The sequence below is a fragment of the Ananas comosus genome, linkage group 22, assembly GCF_001540865.1.
Source record: "Ananas comosus cultivar F153 linkage group 22, ASM154086v1, whole genome shotgun sequence".
Classification (NCBI taxonomy): Eukaryota; Viridiplantae; Streptophyta; class Magnoliopsida; order Poales; family Bromeliaceae; genus Ananas; species Ananas comosus.
The window spans coordinates 7,279,590-7,303,521 of record NC_033642.1 but is presented as its reverse complement, the minus strand read 5'-3'; the positions used below and the strand labels follow the sequence as shown (position 1 = coordinate 7,303,521).

General features: G+C 36.0%; 4 protein-coding genes across 6 annotated transcripts; 3 read left to right on the top strand and 1 right to left on the bottom strand.

Moving 5' to 3' along the window:
• On the top strand, positions 676-6,794 carry LOC109726931 (lipid transfer-like protein VAS; the record flags this gene model as incomplete). The annotated part of the gene is given in 4 exon segments (XM_020256753.1): positions 676-1,177; positions 3,893-3,919; positions 6,264-6,370; positions 6,466-6,794. Coding segments are annotated over 3 exon segments (448 nt in total), but the record flags the coding sequence as incomplete, so codon positions are not given.
• Positions 9,860-14,530, top strand: LOC109726912 (protein FAM133). 3 transcript variants are annotated; one of them, XM_020256730.1, is made up of 4 exons: positions 9,860-10,121; positions 10,971-11,146; positions 13,093-13,369; positions 13,949-14,530. In XM_020256730.1, exons 2-4 carry the CDS (start codon positions 10,978-10,980, stop codon positions 14,310-14,312), a joined length of 810 nt encoding a protein of 269 aa, XP_020112319.1. In that variant the 5' UTR covers positions 9,860-10,121; positions 10,971-10,977; the 3' UTR covers positions 14,313-14,530. The 3 variants fall into 3 exon arrangements, with proteins under 3 accessions (XP_020112319.1, XP_020112318.1, XP_020112317.1); XM_020256729.1 differs by having other exon boundaries at positions 10,967-11,146; XM_020256728.1 differs by having other exon boundaries at positions 9,861-10,121; positions 10,948-11,146.
• On the bottom strand, positions 15,736-20,050 carry LOC109727668 (F-box only protein 11). Its single transcript, XM_020257838.1, has 2 exons — positions 19,966-20,050; positions 15,736-16,592 (listed from the first exon to the last, which is right to left on the bottom strand). The coding sequence occupies exon 2, from the start codon at positions 16,576-16,578 to the stop codon at positions 16,021-16,023; it is 558 nt and encodes a 185-aa protein (XP_020113427.1). The 5' UTR covers positions 16,579-16,592; positions 19,966-20,050; the 3' UTR covers positions 15,736-16,020.
• LOC109727106 (atherin) lies at positions 21,156-22,627 on the top strand. Its single transcript, XM_020257006.1, is given in 2 exon segments — positions 21,156-21,274; positions 21,276-22,627. Coding segments are annotated over 2 exon segments (627 nt in total). The 3' UTR covers positions 21,784-22,627.

Below are 23,932 nucleotides of genomic sequence, written 5' to 3'. Positions count from 1 at the left end.
AATATGTAAATCAAACTTTAAAATTTAAACGATTCTCTCATTTTTTTTTATCAAATTTAATAATTATAATTAATTAAAACTTATTAAATTAACATACACGATCACATTCTATAAAAATTTTTTTAAAAAACTATATTTATATTTTAAATAAAATAAATTTAAAAAATTTAATTTTTTGCACAAAACTTGTATTGTCTAAAAAATTTTATTAGTATGAGTTTATTTACAAGTATTTTTATTTACCTATATACATATATTATTTATTTATTTATTATTGTTAATTTATGAGTGATCCTATCCCTCACCAACTACTGTAGTTGGAACTACGGCCAATTTGGATGTAGTTCCAACTGCAGCATTTGGACCTTCTTGTGTAGTTGAAACTGCAGCAGTTGAACTCAACTGCACTAAACCAAACAAAGGAATTGAGGCTGCACGCATTTGCAACTGCACTGCAGTTACAAATGCGTGCAACCAAACAGCCCCTTAGATATAGTGTTTGAGGAATAAGGGGGAATAACCCTTTATCCCCACTCATGTTCTCTAAACCAAACAAGGCAATGGGTGGTATTTGAAGTTTTTCATTAAAAAAAAAAATACACCTGTTCCACCCAATAATTTAATTTGCTCGCAACCCTGTCACGGCACGCCTCCATAAAGTCGGTAGGGACAAAAATGTTACATGTGCAGCATACAAGCATTCTACAAGTTTACAACCACCCACACTATCTGCGTCGCCCCCTAATTCTCCATAACATAACAAACAACCAAAACACTCTTCAACTCTCTCTCTCTCTCTCTCTCTCTCTCTCTCTCTCTCTCTCCGCGTGTAAAACCCTAGATCGGCGGAGGCGGCGAAAATGGCGATCATCGGCGGCGGCGGAGGAGCGGCGGCGGCGGCGGTGGTGGCTATGGCGGCGGTGATGGTGATGGCGGTGGCGGTGGTGGTGGTGGAGGGGCAGGGATCGGGGGCGGTGCCGGAGTGCGCGTCGAAGCTGGTGGGGTGCGCGCAGTACCTGAACGGGACGGGGACGCCGCCGGCGACGTGCTGCGGGCCGCTGAAGGAGGCGGCGACGAACGAGACGGCGTGCCTGTGCGCCGTGCTGAACGACAAGGCCGTGCTCCGCGCCTTCAACGTCGACCCCGCGCAGGGCCTCCTCCTCGCCAAGCGCTGCGGNCCCTTTTTTACTCCCTCTCTTTCTTTCCCTTTCTTTCCTTTTCTTCGTTCCTTTCTTTCGGATCTGAAAATTCTTCCAAATCCTAGGAGTCTCCCGTCCCTCTCTCCTTTGATCCCCAATCTCCTGGGAATGTCACGGGTCGTATTCAGTATTCAGATTCGTAGTGGATTTTCAAAAGTCCGAATTCCAATACGACGGATTTTAATTAAAAATTTATATCTAAATCCGTATCTTATCAAAAAGTTGATGCCCGAATCCGAACCCGAACCCGAATCCGAACCAAAACAATAATTTTTTTCTATATATTTCAACAATATTTTTAAAATTTTAAAATATAAACTTAAATATAGTATTAAAAGTTGAGTTGGAATACTATTGATAATATCTGGACAATTTTGCTATCGATTTTTAACCGTTAAATTTATATTTTCATTAATTTTATTTTTTATATCATATTATTAAATCAACCTCATTCAACTTTAAAGAGACCATCACTAAATTTTAGAGGATTACTATCCTCTTAATCTTACAATATTTCATCCAAAAATTAAAAACTCGATAATAAAAAAGTCTAAATATTATTAATAATAATATTCCGGCCCAATTTGGTCGTTGCGCACTCGCAATTATCGCTATAACTGTCTACATATGTTTCTAAAATTTTGAGGGAGAAAAATGAAAAGAAACATGTATTTATGGAAAGATTTTCACTTTTGGAGAGAAAAACAAATCGACTGCTATGATTTTTTTTTTTTTTTTTTGGTTTCAATTCTGTTTTCTTCGCCCGTTTTGATCCAAACGAGGAAAAATAATTTTCTCGCTTCGCTTTTATTTTCTTTCATTTTCTCCATCTAAGTGGAGTATAAATATATATTTGGTCCAGTTTTCCATTTACATTGATATTTTGAATAACATTATATCAAAGCTGGTCGCAGGTCTCCTCCGTTTCACGACGTCCTGAGTTCAATTTTCCATGACATCTTGAGTTTAAATTTCACATCCATCATTTACTGCTCATTATTTCGTTTTCTCTTGAGCTTAATTTCGACATCCGTCATGTTCTGACAAATATTAGTCTATTATTTTGCCATGTCTTTTATTTTTGGGTAAACTTCAAATATCACTGCTATGGTTTCACATTTTTTCACTTTAGCATCATGTGTTTTACAATGTATCAAGTTAGTGTTCTGTGGTTTTATGTTTATTTTTACGTCAGCTTTTCCATTAATATTTTGTTAAATTATATACAAAAAACTTCAGAAACTCCATTTAGGGCATGTTTGTTTGGGTGGAAGTATGGTGGAAGTGGAGAGGAGGGAAGTCGTTTTCGCCCTATACGGCCACTTCCGTTGTTTGGTTCGCCGTAAAAATGTTACGGTCGAAATTCAAGTTAACCTCAAACGGCGTAATTGACTTCGCCCAATCGTGGGCCGAAGTCAATTACGGTGAAGAAAGGTGAAGAAAAAATAATAAAATAATATAATAGATAAAGATAGTTATATTTAAATATACTTAATTATGTTACTAATTATTTTTTTATTTAGTTAATATATTTAAAATATGATAAAAATTGATTAATTAAGTATTAATATTTTTTTTTACTTTAGAATTTTATTATTGTATTACTATAATTTATGTATAAAAAAATTATTTAGTTGTTTTAAATTAAATTTTAATTATATAAAAATATACTTATATTATTTTTATTTATTAAAATATTTATTATTTATATATAAATTATACTTTTACATCATACACTTCCTACCAAACAAACAACAGAACTAATGGAACTTCACTTCCATAGCTACGAAACAAACAACGGGGAAGAAGTAATTTTTACCGAACTCCACTTCAACCCAAAGTCCAGTTTCGGTGAAACAAACATGCCCTTAGGTTTATTAAATATTCACTTTAATATCCATTAGTTTTAACTTAGTCACTAATTTAACAGAAAAAATTAGTGGAATCGATAATAAAAAGATAAAAAAAAAAACCACTGGGCACTAAATTGATATACTTTAAATCACAGATCACTAAAGTGAGAAAGTGTGAAACCACATAGGTGGTATTTGAAGTTTTTCCTTTATTTTTGGACAAATCTTTCTTTATATTACTTCGTTGTGGCATGTGGCATGTGGCATGATCGCCAGATATCTATCATCCACATGTGTGAGGGTGTTCATACTATTTCTGGATCATATTTCTATTTCAAATTGATCTTTTCGATGACACAGATTAGGTTCTCTTTGTTCTTGTTTGGTACTTTGGTAACTGATGTAAAAATCTACTTTTTTTCTTTCTTTTTTTTTAGAAAATTTCAAATACCATTCATGTGGTTTCACACTTTCTTACTTTAGTATCCTGTGAAGTGTATCAACTTAGCGCCCTGTGGTTTTATTTTTATTTTTTTATTATCGATTTTACTAATATTTTTCGTTAAATCAGTGACAAAGCTAAAACAAAAAGGTACTAACGTGAATATTCGATAAACCTAGGTGGGGTATGTGAAGTTTTTTGTATACAATTTAACGAAATATTAACGAAAAAGCTAACGAAAAGATAAAAATGAAAATACAGAACACTAACTTAATACACTTTAAACCACAGGGCACTAAAATAAGAAAGTGCGAAACTACAATGGTGGTATTTGAAGTTTACCCTTGTTTTTGCTGCTCTTTTGTTAATCTTTTGTGGTTGGCTGTTTTTTTCGGCAGGGGCTCCTACTTCGTCAAGTGGTACAGGTATGATGATTTTGCTTTGAATTTGTTTAGAAGTCAACTCGAGTAGTTTGATGGGGTTTTCTATTACTAGTACTGAAATATATAGCTTCTCTGTTAATTACTGCTGGGGTATTAGATATTCAGATTGGTATTTATTTGGATGGATCCTTTTCATGGAGCTATTTTATTGTCCTAACATCAGATGTGTCTGTGAGATATGATTATTATTTTCAACCTCCAGTTGTTTTATTTGATTGCGACATGATTCAAACAGTTGTTTAGAATTAAAAAAATACATAGAAAAAGCTAAATTGAGATCTATATATGGCATTATATGTAAAAAGAATTTGCTGACAGTTCAGCTTGAAGTAGGTTTGCTCCTCTCCATGGGCTTGACATCTGAACGAAATGTAGATTGAGCAAACACTCTAGAGTCAGCTAGCATAACTGGATTCAATTTTGACTTTATTATCGTTGATTTTGAATGTCAAAATGTCTAAGGAAGAAATTCAAACAGATGTTGTTACAGCGGCAATTTTCTCTGGTGCATTTTTGGGTAGGTTTTGTAGATTAAGTTGAGGTCGAGGTGGTCCTTTCGATATGGAGATCTACTCTTGTTTCTCCGTGTCTCTTTCATGTTGCTCTTTGCCTTGGTATTCTCTGTTAAGCTTTCATAGCCTAGTTTTCCTTTGTTCAAGAGCTAGCACATAGCTGGCCTCATCTCAATTGAGCACTTCTATGGAGCAAGAGATATTCAGTTTGAGTTCCTTAAACCTTGTTTCTTGTGTTGTTGCTCGATGGTCTACTTGCACCAAAGATTCCCCAAGTTACTTTTTTTTTTTCTTTTTGGGTCAAAATAGAACAAATATAAGTTAAAAAGTAATAACGTAATTGAATATAATATCAATGCGATTCAGTGATTTATTAATTAATCTCCCATTCTTGCTTCATATGCAATGCCTCATACCTTGCATTTTCAATATTATATGTTAAATATAAAAAACATAAAAACGTTGTTCTCTATTAGTTTAAGCTATTGGAGGATAACGATTGTTTCGTATAATTTAGTATGATATTAGAGCAGGAGTTTCTGAGTTTGAGTCACACCAGGCTTTGCCAATATTTCCCTTTTCCTGACATAGGATTATGCCCTGTATAGTGTCCATAGCATGTCTTTTTCTTTGATCCATGGTGGGTCTGACTTGAGAAACTTGTTTGTTATTGTCGAAAGCTTCTGCATACCACTTTCGGGTCAATTCACGGGCACGAAGTTAGCTCTCAGTGAGCAGCTGCTGTGTGGAACCTCTATGCCCTGTTCTTTTGTGCTCAATGTGCTAGAATCACACAAATTGTCAACCTTCTACCTACTTTCCTTTCTATAGCATGCCGCAGGACTTTATTATTTTCTGCCTTCATTTTGTTGTCCTCGCATCAGCGATGCTGGAGACAGCTTACAAAGATGAGAAGGCTTAACATAGCATGAGCTGAGATGGAATGATTTGTAGGTATTATTAGTTGTATCCACATTTTAGAGTTCAGCAAAGTTGGATATTCTAGCTCTATATTTAGGTTGGAGTTTGAAACTGAAGCAAATGGGTTATATGATTGATGTCATTGTTATTAGAGGTGAAATTTAATATTTTCTCTCTGATCCTATCTCCAGAACAAATGGGCGTCTAATAGCCACTTTTAGAGAACTGGATAAGGATTTGTTACTTGGAACAAAACTAATAGAGAATCTGAGNTCTGATCCTATCTCCAGAACAAATGGGCGTCTAATAGCCACTTTTAGAGAACTGGATAAGGATTTGTTACTTGGAACAAAAAAAAAAAAAAAAGTGAACCAACTCACTTGGTTTGATTTTAGCCCTAAATTTCGAGTGCAGACGGATCTAAGATCTCAGCAAGATCAAGCAGCTTAGGTTGTACATATTCTTCCAAAGGTTTTGAGCTCAAATTAACTAAATATTTACGTAAGTCCCAAGTGATTACTCAAAAGATATTACTCTACATGAGGAGATATATCTACTTTCTAGTAGAAAATTTGTATCAGACCCAAACAGTTTAATAGAAGTAAAACCTTTTCTGCTTTTTTTTAAAATTTGTAGCGTCGCAGGACAGAAAGACTGTTTATCTGAATTTGAGACTCAAAATTGATCTGCCGCCATATATTCGATTCTTGTTATATCTGAATTGAACCTCGAATGGCTTAGAAATGCCCCTGCTTCAGCAATAATCTTATGACAATTACTACATGCTTGTGTTATTTATTGATAAGAAGATATCAATTAGGTATTAAGTTTCCTTTTCCATGTCAGTTATCTTCTTTGTGGTTCTAACATTTCTGCTTGATGCTATATACCAGCTTCTCCAGCAAGCCAAAACAACGGCGCGGTGCAAAGTAGGAGTTGGACAGGCGCGTTTAGCTTGACTAGCTTGCTCTTTGCGGGGTGGGCCGTCATGGTTTAGAAGGTGCATGCCTAATATCGCCATGAAGTTACTCCTCAAAAGCTAATAAGTTGGAATGTGTTAACATCGTTCTTTGTTGCTTTTCCGGATTTGTGCAGCGTCGAGAATCCTGGGTGAGGCCTACTTGTTTACCATCTGAATAAACTTTCATGTTATGTTGAGTATCAGTTTCCGTTCCGGGTGATAAAATCTTGTTGTAGTTATTGAGTATGATTAGTTTGTGTTCTTGCTCGCTTTCACTGAAAATCTCTCTTGGAAATTTCAAAATTAAGGGTTGTTTTATTCATGTGTACTAGTAATTCTCTATTTGGTGTATTTTTCACTGTATCTTCAAATGTTTAGTTGATCTTAAGGGCGATTGTCGCAACTTCGATGTGAAACTCGCAGAACTCAAGTGTGGTGAAGTCTGAGTTTCTCTATTTTATCCCTTTTGCTGTTTGTTTTGCTTAAACTTAGTAATATCATAAATGATTTTTCGGCCTTGTTAAATATTTAGATAAATAATATAAGATAGATAAAGAAAATGATGGAAGTTGATTTTGCTGCTATATGGATGAAGCTATAGTTGGAAAAAGTGAGGGCAAGGTGTAACTCAACCTACAGTATTTTTGGTGCTCGGATTTTGGGCCCCGTTTGGGAAACTCTCGATACTCTTTCAACTTTCTGCGGAAATTTCATTTCCTATTCTTGAGTTACTTCAATTCAAACTTGTGCATTTTTACAAATTCTTGTGTTGAACTTCAATTCCAACTTGTGCATTTTTTACATTCTTGTTTGAGTAGTAGTAATTTATTGCTTTGTGATTTATTTTTATTTTACCAAATTTTTAATAATATATAATGTTGATGTGATGGCGTATGTGGAGTTATTTGATAGGCTTATGCTGTTATGTAGATTGCCAACACAATAATAATATATAAGAATAATAGTATGTTGGATTTGTAGTAGTGCTCGATTATTATTTAGGTAAAATGGTAAATGCTATTGTTAAATATAAAAATATTTAAACACCGTTCTTTAACAGTTTAAGCTTTTAGAATAAAATGATTATTTCACATAGTAAATATTTTTATATTTAACATTCCCCTTCGTGTCCGGACTCGAGACTTTTTAATCCGTCCATGACGTGGGCTTGAATTAAATAGGAGGAAATTAATATGCTAGTAATCTGGCGTGATTCGAACTCAGTACCTCCTGCTCTGATACCATGTAAAACAACTGTTGTACTCTAAAAGCTTAAACTGTTAGAGAACGGTGTTTAAATATTTTTATTTTTAACAACTATTAACTTGAATTTTATGTCATTTTCATACCATCTAATTTTTAAATATTTTGATTATACTATCTTACTTTTTATTTTATTTGATTTTAATTGTTTATTAGTTTTAGGAAACTATTGCCTGAACCTTGTGCACCTATATATTCGTACATCTCACATTCATTTCATTTAATTGTTCAATATCTATTATTCAATAGGTTCTGAATTTTTTTTATTTAAACATCGAGCAATTAAATGATTAAATTAACAATAAGGGATGTATTTGAAATATATATATATATGATGTAAAAATATTTGGATGTACAATTATTTTTAAGAAAGCAAATTAAACTATACGAAAAGGCATAATAAAATTAAGAGATAATTGCTTATATATACCCTTCAAAATTTCTGAAATATATTATATTTTTTTTTTGTTTCAAATATATTCCTCATATATTTCTCTGTTATTCAAACATACCTCTGTTGTTAGTGTCCGGAATTAAACCTAAGTTAAATTTCCACTATAGTTAAAAACACTAAAAATATCTATTTTGTCCATAACTTAAGGACGAATAAGAAAAATTGGTGACAGCATAAGAGTATATTGAAAAGGCAAAAAATCAAAATACTTATTTTGTCTTGATTTAAGAAAAAATAAGAAAAGTTGGTTATGATAGAAAAGTATATTTGAAAACACAAAATAGTAATTTTATAAGAATAACGATCGTTCCTAATAGTTCACTAATATAATTTAATTATAAAGGATATATTTGAAAGACTTTCCAACCTTAAAAGGGCGTTTTTTTTTTAATATTAACCTTCTAAATGGGTAAATAAGAAAGTTAAAAACTTTTCAGAAATATTTAAGTAATTGCCCTAAGAATTAAAATTTTTAAAAGTTGGATAGCTTTTTCAAGTGACAAAAAGTTTGTAACAGCTCTACACATTTTTCACATATTATTTGTGTAGTGACTTATGTGGTGCTTGGGTTTTCCAAATAGTGTGAAAAATTACTTTTCCCAAAAAAAAAAAAGTTTTAGTGAAACCACAGTTTTTATATTCTGGATAAAAAATTTTTATCCAGAATATTTTCAGAAAGTTACTTTTCTTAGCAGCCACATAGATGGAAAATAATTAATGTTTCAGTCACAAAATTATTTTCTAGGATATTTTGCAGAAAATCAAACAACCCCTAAGCGCCTGTTTCATTTCTCCCAAAAAAAAAAAAAAAAATGCTCATGAAAATTTATATTTTTTCTAGTTTTTCGTCTATTTGGATTCAATGAGAACTAGCTTTTTTGAAAATATTTTTTCAAATTTCTTAGAAAAAGTTCTTCAAATTTTTTAATGAAAAATAAAAATACTAGTTTTTCATAAAATCTTTTAAAAAAAAATAAAAAGGCTCTTTTTTTTTACAAAACAGGCAAAAAAAATTAAAAAAAAAGTTCTCCATAAACAAATTTGGGCTAATTGCATATAGGTCTCCGCAAACATAGTGAATTACAAATATATCTCTGTAAAGTTTAACTTTCATAAGTTATCCATGCAAAAGTCATAATGTTTTCAGATATGTCCCTCTAGTTTGTTACCGTTAGAGAACCGTTAAAAAATTTTTATATTTTCAATTTTGCCATCACAAATATGCCCCTCCAAAAATTATAACAGTATAATATAACAGGGGTAAAAATGTCAAAAATTAATCCGGGTAAAGCATTTAACCTATGGTTAACTAAACTTTTCTAATGGATTTTAACGACAGGGACATATCTGAAAACATTAGAATTTTTGTAGGAATAACTTATGAAAATTAAACTTTACAGGAATATATCTGTAATTCATTATGTTTGTAGGGACCTTATGCAATTGACCCAAAAAAATTTCTTGAAATTTTTTTTTTTTCATACTTTTCTGAGGAATCAAACGGTCCCTAACAGGTGGACCGGGTCTACGCAATTGGTATAACTTGGGCTTGGGCCAGATTATGTCGGCCCATATTGTGGGTCTTTTCCCCATCTAATTCCACTCCGGTTCATCGAATCTTCACGCTCTGTGTACGTGGAATTGTTGCATGAACCGGGTTCTGTGGCATTTAAAAAATAAATTGGATATTACCAAATTATAAATTTAATGCATATGTTTTCTTATGGATACTACGAAATCTATGTATAGTGGATTATATAAACTTCTAAATTAGACTTTTTATTTAATATTAAGTGTATCTCTCTCCTTATATACAAGATACAACTCTTTTTTGTTTTTGTTTTTTTTTATTTATTTTATTTATTTACACATTAACCCTCATTAAACCAAACTCTCCGTGAATCGCTCCTCCTCCTCCTCCGCCCTTTTTCCCCATTCCGGTCCCTTCGCATCGTCGTACGGCGCCGCCTCTCCGCCGCCGCCGCCGCCGCCGCTAGGGTTACGACGGGCGCCGCCGATCGCCGCCGGCGCCCCCCTCCTCATCGCTCCTCATCGCGCGGTGGCGATATTGAGGTAGGTCTCGAAGTTTCCGCGCTCGGATTCGTGATTCTTTGCCCTCCCCACCTTCTCTAGGGTTTGGTTCTTTTGGGTTCTTGTTTCGAATCATCTGTAGGAAAATAGTCGAAAGGTGAGATCTTTCTTCGTCCTGATTGATAGATCTGAGAAGCAATTGGGGAAATTTGGTGGTTTTTTGTGAGAATTATGTTATATGAATTAGTTCGTAACATTAATTATAGCTTTTCGGAAGAATAGGATTATTGTATGCCTAAATCATTAATTATTTATCGATTTATGTATGGTCTATATAGATTTGTTGAGCTCAATGAGATAAATATATGAAAATAATAATAATAAAAGACTCATATTTTTGGGATAATTGAGGCTAATTTTTGCAGTAAATAGGTGTGATTGAACAGTTGAACTATAAGAAAGGTGTTTCTTGAGTGTCATATCTATTCAGGAAATCAATTGCATTAAACAACAAGACTTGCGGCGATAAGCTCAATCTAGTCGATAGCAAAAAGCTTATTTGCAACAAAATCGCGGCTAAAGTGTTCGTAAGTAATTATCTGTAAACTTATTTTGCGATTTGCAAGAGTTTAACTAGCACTCGCTTGTACATTTGTAGCTCTTGCTACTATGCTATGTATTTGTTTTGGTTTAATAATCATTGATTAGTTCCAAAAAAACATTCCCTTGTTCTTCGCCAAATAGTTTACTATGTATATAGTCTTGATATACTGATTTGTTTTCCTGGTGATGTGTTTTCGATGGGTATGCGCTTAAGATTGTCTGGTAAGTCTCTGTAATAATAGTTTTTTTTATATATATATCTTAGGTTTTTGGTGTAACACTAGCCAGGCAATCGATGGATTTAGAGACAGAGAATCGTCTTGCTGCCTTATTGATGGAAGAGGCAAGGAGATTGCGCCTACAAGCTGAACAAGAAGGTGTTCATGTTTATCTACGCCAGCCTAATGTTAGGGCACGCCCAAATTCACGCTTTCTCACCGCCACGGTACTCGGAGTGCAGCAAGGTTAGTTGCAGTTTTTTCGCTCTTATTTTTTAAAACTAACAGGTTCTGATTTAGCTGGGCTTTTGTCTCGAGAGGATTCTTTCCTGAGTGCCTAACATCAAAATTAGTTTCCATTTATACTAACATTTGTAAAAGAAGGGCTCACTTTAAGTTGGTTTGATTGGTAGATAAACATGACTTGATTTAGAACAGGTTATTGAATAGACAGAGGCATATAAAGGGGAATGAAAAACCCGAATTGGCTATTGTGAGATTGTTGAGCTGGTTCATGTGGCTAATCATTTTGCTCCCCCGGTTTCGTCCTGTAAGACAAAGTTTTTCCTTTGTGATGTATAGATTGGGAATGAAGGAAAAATCAGAAAACTAAGGCCAATATAGTTTTCGTTGTGGGTGACTATAGGCTTACTATTGATAAGGAGTATCTTAAGGGTGAACAGTTTTAAATCTCATATTTAGAGTTAAAATTATCTATGTTGTGATAGTGTAAGATGATTTAGACCGGAATGTTGTTTGCTTTAGTGATTTCGGAAAAATATTGTCTAATGTTTGTGTAAAAAATATCTTTACCTGTACCTGATGCTTTTATTAGATTAAGAAGGGAAAAAAGGCCTTCTGTTGAGCATCTTTCTCTAATTCTGATCTCACCCTTTGAAACAACTGATTTGATTGTGAAGCAGTGAGACTTTCAAGTCCAATGCATCAATCTCTCATAATCAACCTCTCTAGGAAATGGTTTTAACACACACACACACACATGTATATATATATATATATATATATATATATATAGAATTAGGCTACTATACTATCTACATTACCAGAGCTCCGGTACTATAGTTTCGTTTTCGATCTTAAAATGTTCAAATCAACGATCCACACCGTTAAATATGATCTAGGGTATATGAAGTTCTTAGGAATAAAATTTTATTCTTTTTCGACATCGTTTACTTAGTAAGTAAATCATATCAAAATGAACGGTTGAAATTGAACAATCTTTAAAATTTGATGATAGAACTTTTGAATTCAAGATCAAGAATGCTGACCTTGATCTAGATAGTTTGAAATATTTTCTATTAAAATTTGAATAAATGTAGATTCTTCTACACCGTTAAACTACAAACTCGCTGTACTAGCCATTGAAAACTGACAATTTTGAAATGGTTTGATCATAAAGTAAACTATGTCGAAAAAATATGAAATTTTATTTCTAAAAACTTCAAATGCTTTAGATCAGTTTTAATGGTGTGGATCGTTGATTTGAACATTCCAAGGTTGAAAACGATACTATAGTATCGGAGCCCTGGTACTATAGATATTATAGATATTCTAAGGTTGAAAACCTTAGAATGTTCAAATCAACGATCCATACTGTTAAAACTGATCTAGGGCATTTGAAGTTTTTAGGAATAAAATTTCATATTTTTTCGACATAGTTTACTTTATGATCAAACCATTTCAAAATTGTTAGTTTTCAATGGCTAGTATGGCGAGTTTGTAGTTTAACAGTGTAGAAGAATCTACATTTATTCAAATTTTAATAGAAAATATTTTAAACTATCTAGATCAAGGTCAGCATCCTTGATCTTGAATTCAAAAGTCTTATCCTCAAATTTTAAAGATTGTTCAACTTTTGCCGTTCATTTTGATATGATTTACTTACTAAGTAAACAATGTTGAAAAAAATAAAAATAAAAATTTATTCCTAAAAATTTCATATACCCTATTTTATATTTAATGGTATGGATTGTTGATTTGAATATCCTAAGATTGAAAACGAAACTATAGTACTGGAGCTTCGGTACTATAAATAGTATAGTAGCCTCGTTCTCTCTCTCTCTATGTATATATGTGTGTGTGTGTGTGTGTTCCAAGGCAATGTATTACTGTTTCCTGATTCTTTGGTTCTCTTTTTGTTGATCTAACTGAATTTTCTTGGTTTCTTGCAGCAAATCGAGCTGTTGAGGTTGGCGAAATGTGGCGTGCCAGAGAGAAGGAGCTGGAATTGGAAGGGAAGCTTAAAGACAGTCATAAAGATAGAAGCATATCCAGGGGCGAGAAGCGCCGTAGTGATTCATTGCACCGAAGTTCGAGTTCGAGGGTTGGACAAAAAAGAAGAAATTCTGCCTCCTCTTGCTCATCAAGCAAATTGGATCCTGGGAATGGCTACTCAGATGAGGATGCTGGTTTAAGGGATGAAGATATTGAAGCTTTTCTTCAGTCAAGGTAAGTTTATGTGTTATTATTCTGATAGTTTTGGAAGGTCTTCTTGGGCAAAAACAAATTCCACTTTTCCCTGGCTTTTTGCAAAAAAAAAAAAGGGGACACCTTTATTGTTATTTAAACCCACTTTTCAACTTTTAGGACCAAGCTGCCCCTCCACATTTTGACAAGAACTACGGTTGCGTTATTTAGCCGATGAATCGTTTATTCACGACTTCCATCTTTGTGCTTACCGTCAAGGGGCAGCATGTTCCTAAAATGAATAGTGGGATCAATCTGCACAAGTGAAGAAAAAAGTGTACATTTCTTAAAAAGGGAAAAAGTGGGAATTCCTCCCCCCACCCCCCCGCAACCCCCCCCAAAAAAAGTTGAAGTTACGTGATTGTTCGTAGGGTTTTTCCAAATTGCTGATATTCTTTTGTTTGCTCGAGGCAATTTATCTGCTGCTTAATACTAACAACTCTTTTGGACCAGAAGTTCTTCACTCCTGGATGGGAAAAATAAATAATAATCTTATTACAAGTTTTAGGTGTATTTCATTTTGCTTTTTCGGCGACGGCTAATTCTTTCTCTGAATTTCAGGGCTAAGCGAGGAAGAGGGGCGATAGGTTCAAGAATGGACGAAACTGGTCCATACGTTGCCTCATTATCAAACCATAACAATGATCTCTCACCGCCTCCTGAAGTGCGGGTGAAAGAAGAGTGGGAGCGTCGGGTCTTAGGTCCAGAAAAGCCAGCTTTCGTAAAATCCGAGTCTACCGAAGAGCCGTCCGATATGTCAGATATGGCGGATGATGCGTCTCATCCAAAGAGGCACAAATCCAAAGATGAGAGGAAGAAGGCGAAAAGTTCCGAAAAAACGAAGAGGAAAGAGAAGAAATCCAAGCATCGTCATCACCATCGCCATCATCGACGTCACCATCACAGAAGTCGAAGCAGAGAGTGACTAGAAAGTGCATCAATATACATCACCTACCTCGAACTGTTGTTTACACACACACTGTTTATACCATCTTGTATAATACCTTATCGAATGTTATATCAGATTAAGCTATTCCGGCCTCTCATTTCTTTATTCGCTTGCTTGATTAGTTACAAACATCCCTTTCTTTCTGATACCTTGATGAAATTTAGGTAATCTGACTTGCTTGACCTTTTGCTGAAGCTATTTTCAGAGCCTGTATATTTTGTGCTGATTCAAGTGCCAGTGTATTCCAGTTCAAGTACCAACAAGATTAAACACACAACTTGAAAACTTGTCTTGAGGTTTTCTAATCCATTGCAACACTTACTTGAGCTGCAAAAGGCACTGAGAATTTCATTTGAATGAGAATTTATACTTAAATATACTTGGTTGAGGTCACTGAGAATATATTCCACTTTACCCCAGAAAATTGCTATCCTTGGTTGTCAAATTTCAATGGGGATTTTTTCCAAATCCTTTTTGTGCTTGGTGGGAGAGTGAGAATATTCACCACTTACCCTACTCTGTTATCCAGCTTTTTTGCCTGTGCTTGGTTAGGGGTAGTTTGGTTAGGGATAGCACCATTCCATAATTGCTATTTTAGAGGATGGGTAAGCTATGGGGATATCATCTTCCATCCAGCTTCAAATGGAAATGATTAACACCTCACTGTGTTCTGGAGTTACTGGGAATGTCGTTAACTGCACCACCCTATTTCCCAACCATACACAGTTTTACAAATTATGCAGGCAAGGGCGAGTGCATGCGTTGTTTTGAATCGATGCAGAATGAGTTGTTCCTCTAAAGCCAATGTTTTCGGTTAACATACTACTCTTTTCAGAAACAAACTAGCGCCAATTTTTTACAAAGAAAAACCTCAAAACAATAATTATGCGTCACAACATACGACTCTATTCAGAAACAAACTAGCACTAATTTCTCAGAAAAAAAAATCTCAAAACAATGATTATGCGTCACAAAATACTACTCTTTTTAGAAACAAACTAGCACTAATTTTTCAGAATTATGCGCTGTTTTGAATTGTGCGGCATGACTTTGCCTCCCGTACACCTCAAAACACTGATTTTTTCACTGGTTGTCAAAAGTAAAACTATTGGAATTCAATTACAGTGTAAACCAGGGGTGATACATTTTCCACAAGCTGCAATGTTTATATCAGATAATGGAACTCTGCTGTTTACAGCAGAACGACGAAGCAAATTTACAGCTTTTAAAAACGGCAAAAGACTTTCTACATACATGCCTTCGGCCATCTGAAAAAGCACAGCAGTTAGACCAAGTGAATGACGATTTTAGTCCAATACATCACTAAATTGCAAGCATTGGATGCTTGATACTGATATATCCCAGCTTTAACCAATTTAGTTCAGGTTTATTGGCGTTCTGAAGTAAAACAAACATTGCCATTCATAAGCTTTGATTTGAATATACGCATTTAACAGGGACCCAAAAAAAAAAAAAAACATGATATGCATCTGAAACAATCGTGTTTAGTCCCACACAGTGGGACCCTCAAATAGTGAATCTGTGAAAACAACCAAATCATACAAGAGCCTAACTACATCCGCAAAATGATGGCGAGGTTCATCAAAACTCTAGTTATTTGATAAATTCTCAATCAAACAAAGTTAACGGTGTAAGCTTCAATTCCCATCTCAGATCCTATTGATTAACTTGCCGCCACATTCCTGTTCTGTCTTGCCTGGCGGGCACAATCAGCGAATTTTTTCACCGCATGTGAACACTTGAGCGGCTCATTTGGGTTCTCCTTGTAGCAGCGGAGGCAATCCTCTCTCTCGGCTGTACACAGCATGGGATTCTGATAGGGCAGCTTGAACTCCTTATCTCGAAGCTCCTTCGCCCTTTGATTGAGCTCTTGAAGCATGTCGCTCTCCTTCCTCTCCAGCTTCTCGACGACCTTCTCACTCTCTCTACACACTGCGCGGATAGCTTCCACCTCTGGTATTGAAGATGGGGGCGGGTGAGGAGGAGGGGTTATTGGTAAGTACATGGGAGGAGGAGGAGGAGGCTGCCGTGGTGACCAAATGCTCCCTGTGGAGCTGTTCGGCTGTGCAGTTGGGATTTGGTTTTTCTTAATTTGGGGCGGCTCACGTTCATTCCTGGTCTTCGGCTTGGGTTTCTTGACTTTCCTTTTTGGCTTAGGCCCATCGCCTGCTAGTTGGTTGATCAACTCCGTGCTTAACTGGACAGTGTAGGAATCCCCCATGACAAAACCTGAATCTAAAATCACAAGAAGTAATACAAAGAATCACATAATTTGTGTAACCTTTATGAGTAACCTTTATGAGCATGGTGAATTGGTGATCTACTTCGGATAGAATAACTTTCAAGGGAGATATATTTGCAGAAAAGCAGTCCATTATAGTAGTCTGAGTTAGTGATGACTCAAACAGATTGCAGGAGAATAAATAATTATTTCAGGAGAATAATAATTATTTATTCACAAGCTTAGGACTAATATTGGTAGCATTAGACATATGAACAGCTTTTGACAGGCAGCTTGAAGGACTGCTCATATTTAGTATGGCAACAACTGATTTTTGTGAACAAAGGTGAAAAACTTTATTAAGAAGAGCGAAAAGAAGAAGAATTAATGGTCTAAAAATTTAAAACGCTGATACCAAGACAAATACATGACCATCTGCATTAGATGATAGATAATGAATTGTGCAAAAGTTGAATGAGGAACAAGGAAATGCTTTAGTTGTCCGGTTTTGGATATAACTGCTCTCTAGAAAATGAAATAATTCTTCTTCAACAAAATTTGCACATTCTCATGAAGATGGTTTGCAAAACAGATGTATAAAAAGGCATAATTACACTACACTACACAATACAGGCTTTTTTTTTTTCCTCACTTCCCACACTATACTATTTTATTTTTTTCAAAAACATCACTTAACTATTCTTTTTTTTTTTAATGTCAACACTATAAGCAATAACCTTATAATTTAACATAGGTAAAAGCTGTTCAAATAGTAGTTAAAAGCGGCAGGACATATATTCAACTCATTTTGACATTAAAAATAACAAAATACATAAAATAACAAAAAGTATAAAAAATAACTTGATAGAAATTTTTAATGAGTCTATCATGAAGATTTATTTTATATTTTTTTCTACTATTTAACCAATGTCTCTTAATAAAGTTGTTAGATTTTATCTACAACAATAGATTTGTTACCAGTAATGCAAAAATTGGCGAGAAAAATATAGTTTAGTGATATCCATGAGAAAAGAAAATATCATAAGGTAGAAAAATAAAAAAAAAATCTAAAATACAGTGTAGAGATCGATAAAATACAACAATACAATGGTGTCTTTAAAAAAAAAAGTGCACAGGTGCCATGCAATTAACACCAGAGCGAATCATCTACTCTCATGCATAATAGACTGATAAGTGCATTAAGCATGAGATGTAGGCAGCTAGCTACGTGAACACTTGGACATCAAATTATGTAGATCTGAAGTTTCTATGTGACTATTCATTATTTCATATAATATTCTTGCACATACTAAACATAGAAGTTTGATAATATTGTCACTATCTACAATGCTCTTATAATGAATGTAAGTAGGTCTTTAGAAATTCTATAGTTCTTGGCTTTCTTCTTGGTTCTTTAATACAGTTCCTTTTTAATCTACTGCAGACTCTTATTGCTTTCTTCTACATACCTTACATGAACAGATATGCACCAAAGGAACAGTATTCTGCAATAGCTTTACAGCCTGCATAATATTTCCTGCTTTAGAAATTAGAACATTGAATGGGAGAGCATAAGAGTCTGTGATATGTTCTCTCGCCAAACCCCTACCCCAAACCCCCCACCCCACCCCCTCCTCCCCTACTCCCTCCTTCCCTCCCTCCCTCTCTCTCTGCCCACTTCTAGCTTCCTTTCTCCCCCCATCTTCCTTTTGGCTATGCAAATCACTCAATAGCTTTTCCTCCCACCTATTTAACCCATTTGTTTCAATAATTAGCAAAATTCCGGATCGAAAAGACTGAGGAAGGAAGCTGTAAAACTATATAACCACAAATGGTTCATAGTTCTAGCCGTCCTCAAAGCAAGTACGAGAACTTAACCATTGAGGCCAACCAGAACAGAAACATTATGTTATTCACAAGAAAATTATGGACAGGTTTCTGACTATGTTCAAAAGTTTGGGTGGAAGAAAAAGAAACGAAAGCATGACTTTGTTCGACGGTGGGGATTTTAAAGGAAATTTTCGCAGAGCACAATCTAATAGAGAAACTTGTTGTCTTAATGTGAATAACTTAAATAATATCATTAAACTATTTCATTAGAAGACACAGGCTTAAAGAGAGGGACATATAAAATAAGATAATTAAGAAGGAAGAAAGCAATTCCATTGTTGATGCTCAAACAAAGGACCAAAAAAAACAGATTAAAGGAGAAAAAATGAAAATGATGGAAGAAAAATGACTTCTCGTCTACATCAACATTCCATAATATAGCAAAAAACCTAACTAGCTAACTCAGAACTCATTCTTATTATATATATATATGAATTAAGAGATGTACATTACAAATCAGCTAAAAAAAGACTTGAGTTAAACTAAACATTTTTTCTCAAAAATGATCAGACGATTTTCTTCGAATCAGTTTAAATTACCATCTTCTATTATATATTTCATTATTTCTTCAACAACAAATCTATTGTTCCATGCCCTAATCTAGGGCTTGAAAATTATTGATTATAGAATATCTTGTTTAATTTCGTAGTCTACTCATATACTTCAGCAACTCTAGCAATATTCAGTTGCTCTAGTAGTCACAAATGTTGCTGATGAGTGGAATTTATATTGACAAAAGCCATTAGTGTTTCTTTAAACAGCTCTACTCAACCAGAATTTCCACATAATGTTTCAAGTAGCTGCGACAATCAATGAAATGGGCTACAAATAATCACAAAGTAGCTCTTTCTCCTGCTATTGTTATTCAAAAGTAGCCCAGAATCGTCAGACAAGCTTAATTCGCTGTTGTTCTGTTCAGATAATTTTCGGATAAAAGGATAATAATAACAGAGATAAGAACAAAACCACTACATTATTTTCTTCAATTAGTACCGGAAAATCAAGAAGTTTTCCAATTTCTAATGCGATCGTCTTCCTTTAGACATGTAGCAATTAACAGAATATTTTGTTGAACATAATTTAAAAACACCATTATCTGGAAGCTTAAGAATTCGAAGATCAACGGTTATTTCACATTCTTTAACACATTGGTCATTATTTAGTGTTCAATCCTATACAAGCCATAGCATAAATTGCAAATTAATCGATAATAATAATTTGGCCTATTCGTCCAATCATAATTAGCAGCGAAGAGACAAAAACCTTACTGATCTCATCCGTTTCAGATCTACAAAATCTACAAGTAAAATACCTGAGATCTTTTTTTCAATTTTTTTTTTGTTAATTTTACCTGCTTATATAGGATTCGAATTCAGAAACACGGACGCAAAAGGATTACTAATCGAATCAATTAAAAAAACACAAAGCAAAAAAAAAAAAAAAAGGAAACCCTAGAAATGGGAACCGTGAACGCGAAAAAAAAATTTGGAGATTCACCTCGCGACCACGGGAGGGGCGCAGTAGCTCGAGCGAGATGCGGAGTAAGGGTGGGGAATGGGGCCGCACGAGGGAGGAGAAAGAGATTTGGGCCTTAAAGAGGGTCGGATTGGTTTTCTCTTCGGATCCGGATCCGGATCCGGATCCGATTCTGATGCGGATGCGGATGTGAATGCGGATACGGACAAGCGGAAACGGATACTAATAATGCAGATGCTAACAATTTCTGCATGCCTACCCGACCCGTTGGCCTTGTTATGAAATGTTGTAGTGTCGTTTGATTAAATAGTGTTTAAAAATTGATACTTATGGCCCGTTTGATTTACCATTTGAATATTTATTATAACAATGTTTAATATAGAAGCAGTGCTCAACGAATGAAACAGATTCATTAGCAATTTAATTCACAGATTAAAAAAATGAATAAGCGAAAGCATTGCTATCTTAGGCTTAGTTTAGTATTGACGTCCATCTGATGCGATTAATAAATAAAATAGAGTTGAAGTAAAAACATATAAAAATATGCTTCTGCGTTTTTTGGTGAAATCGTAGAAAACGTATTGTAACGAATTCATTGCGATATACAGAACGTAATAATACGTATGGAAATAAATAGAATATCTTCCAATTGCACTTTCTCACCGCACGTAATGCAATTTTTCTGCATTCCTAAACTTCCGGATTCGGACCGAACCGGCCCGGGCTAGGCCGGTCCGGTCCGGTTAAATCGTGCTAAAATGCAAGATTCCACGTGTTGGAATATCCACGTCTACTATTCCGCCATTAACCCGGTCCATGAACTCCTCCTCCTATTACAATTCCTATTCGCCGATCACCACCAATCCAATCGCATCTTCTCCGCGTCATGGCCATCCCGAATCTTAAAGCACCCTCCCTCTCCCCCTCCTTCTCCGCCGCCGCCGCCGCCGCCGCCGTCGCCGTGCCCTAATGCTCCCGACCTTTCTCTCCGCCGCCTCTCTCCTCCCCCCACCGCCGCTTCCTATTCGCTTCCTCTTCCTCACCCTCCTCTCCTCTTCGCCTTCCTCCCTACTCCTTCCTCTTCCTCCTCCTTCAAACCTCTCCTGTCCTCCTCCTCCGTTCTCCTCCTCCTTCTCCGCACACCACCTCTCTCGCTCTCCTTCGTGCGCTCTCCTCCGCCGCCGCCGCAGCTTTACTCGCTCCGCCGCCCGATGCGGCGGCGGAGCCCTCCGCCGCTCTCTCTTCCAACCCGGACTCCCTCATCGCCTACCCCGCCCGCGCCTCCCTCCGGCGCCTTCGCTTGGGGCGTTCGTTCCGGCACCAGACCTCTAACTCTTGCTCGAGCTCGCGTCAGGCGAGTCTCCCTTCTCTCCCCCCCTCCCCCACCCCCACCCCCCGGCCCCCGTTCGCACCGTCCGCGTCGTCGCCGTCAGGATCCGGAACCCGGGCGGCGCGATCCTCGTCGAGACGCGCCAGCTCCTCTCCGACGGCTCCGTCCGCGAGCGGCGTCGCCCGCTCTCGGAGAAGATGAGACCCGGGGAGTCGCCGGAGGAGGCGGCGGCGCGCGCCGTGAGGGAGGAGCTGGGGGAGGGGGCGGTGGTGCGGGTGGCGGAGGGGCAGTGCGAGACGAGGGTGGAGGAGAGGGAGTCATTGTCGTACCCAGGGCTGAGGGCGCGGTACGTGCTCCACACGGTGGAGGCGGTCGCCGTGGATGGTTTGCCGAAAGAGGGGGAATTCGAGACCGAGGAGACAGGGGAAGGGGTCGAGGAATCGGAGAATGCGGTCGCAGTTCGGCGGCATTACTGGAAGTGGGTTGACGACGATCAACTTTGTGGTTGATCGATTTATGGGCGCGTAAATTTGCAGTTTCAGAATAATTTTGGGTATTCTCTTTTGAGGTGTTTTCCTCTTCTACTCTCTACTTTAATTTTTGCTGAATTTCTTCATTAAAGTTTGGTTCTACAATAATCCCTACACTCTGCAAACAAAGGGCTGGATATGGCTGCATACTTGATTTATTAATTTTTCTCGTAAATAACAAATATGCTCTTTCGTAGTCGGCTAATCGCCTCTTGGTGGAAAAGTTTATAAAAATCTTAGTTTGATTGAGAGACGTATGAGATTTTTATCTCTTATGATCAATCTTGGTGGCAAATTTTGGAAGAGATTGTTACTCGCCAAGAAAAGTATGCATTTCAAACCTGTTGTTTTCCTTCAACTTTCCTCAATCAAACACCTTAAGTGTCTATATTATTAGTATTATTGTTATTGTTTCTTTGGTCTACAGGGGATTGGCAAAACTGTAAGTAATAAAAATGCTCAATTTTGTTTAAAATTCTATCATTCATTAATGAAGTGTAGAACCTAAAGTTCAATGGAGAGTTTGGCAAAAGATGAAGTACAATGCAGAAAGTGAAAACGCCAATAAAGTTCAATGTAGTACTGTGTAATTAAGCTTTTTTTTGGGGTGGCTTGGATAAGTTATATTGTCGGCATGATGAGCATTACTTTACTTTCTTATAGGGAGCCATTGTTATTGGGTGATTTCTATCAGTTTTGTTGTTGATTTGAGAGACGCGTTTCTGATTTGTCCAATTTGGTTGTGGCAATATAGACATATTGGAAGCAATATTTTGGTTTGTAGCAACACTGGTTTATTTATTTGGTTATACTTCTGAATGTCCTCCTACTGTGTGGAATGAGTTTGTTATCAAGGAAAGCTTTGGTCATTTAGTTGTAGCATTGTTCTACTTTTCTGGTCCAACTTAAGTTCTTACATCATGGATAACTAGGGGACTAAAAGTCCTAGACAATAATAGATGAGAAAATTGCAGTAGGAGGAGGATTGCTATCTAACAGTAGCATCTTAGCATTCAAAATTTGATATATTGTATGTTATATAGTGCATCCTAACTAGTATCTAGTATTTTCTTTCCGTATGTTTCCATTACTTGGTCATCTCGTTTATAAATGTCTACTTCTAGAAGAAAGCCTCCTTCAAAGCGAAGGCATCTACTTCACTACATTGGAACTTCAATGCGTGACATGACATTAACTTTGAATTACTGTTTCTTGAGAACAACTTTGCAGATCTCAATGATTCAGCGTCTACCAAATTGTATTTAACTTTTTTTGAGAGAGAGAAAAGTAGCATACTACTCGCTTTGCTTATTATTTTTTTAAATGAATTCAGTTAGAAATGTGAAGCAACTAGGCTTCAAACTTGGGACCTCGGGTACCAACCATCAAATCTTTAGCCAACTACGCTAGGTACGGTCAGTTGATTGTATTTGACTTTCTATTAGGCTTCATTTATGGGAATATCTGGGTTTTCAGATACTATGATGCAAATAGTTAGGTATTTACATTAACTTGTACTTGAAGACTTAAAGGGCATGGTTCATTATCTTATGGTTCGTCGCAATCAAACTATGCCTGAAGTGTTTGATAATAAGGAGGCCATATCTTTGGATACAGATGAATAGTTTTGAAGAGTTTGTGTAGTTGGTTTGATTTAGTAGTAAACAGTTTAACTTTATGATTTAGTAGATTCACATTGTATGTCTGTTCTGCATGTCTTTGTTTCTTGAGATGCATCACTGACTGTGCTTTTAAAATCTAACTTCTTGAGGATGTACAAACTAGGCCACAGAGCAATTGTTGTTGTATTTAGCGAATAACTATGTTTGTATGTTTACCTTTAAAAGAAGGTTACTTATCTGGCTTGATTAAGTAACATCCTGAATGGTAGATAGGAAACATTAGTTGGCCTAGCCAAAGTCAAATCTTTTGATTCAGAAATGACCATCAACAGTGTTCAAATTAACATGGATGGGATACTGCTCATGGGATTGCTGAAGAAAGCTTAGTTTATGAGTTGGAGAAAAATAGATTCATCAGGTTGTAGAGAAAAGTTCTGATAAGTTCTTATCAGTTCACTATAATTAGGCATAGTAATTTTAAGAAGCCTAATCAGAGCTAGGAATCA

What these genes read in the sequence shown, in the direction of transcription:
- LOC109727668 (XM_020257838.1), bottom strand. Translation starts at nt 16,578, where the DNA reads ATGGGGGATTCCTACACTGTCCAGTTAAGCACGGAGTTGATCAACCAA.
- LOC109726912 (XM_020256730.1), top strand. Translation starts at nt 10,978, where the DNA reads ATGGATTTAGAGACAGAGAATCGTCTTGCTGCCTTATTGATGGAAGAG. An exon ending in GGTACTCGGAGTGCAGCAAG is followed by an intron (nt 11,147 to 13,092) that starts GTTAGTTGCAGT and finishes GGTTTCTTGCAG; the next exon opens with CAAATCGAGCTGTTGAGGTT. An exon ending in GAAGCTTTTCTTCAGTCAAG is followed by an intron (nt 13,370 to 13,948) that starts GTAAGTTTATGT and finishes TCTGAATTTCAG; the next exon opens with GGCTAAGCGAGGAAGAGGGG.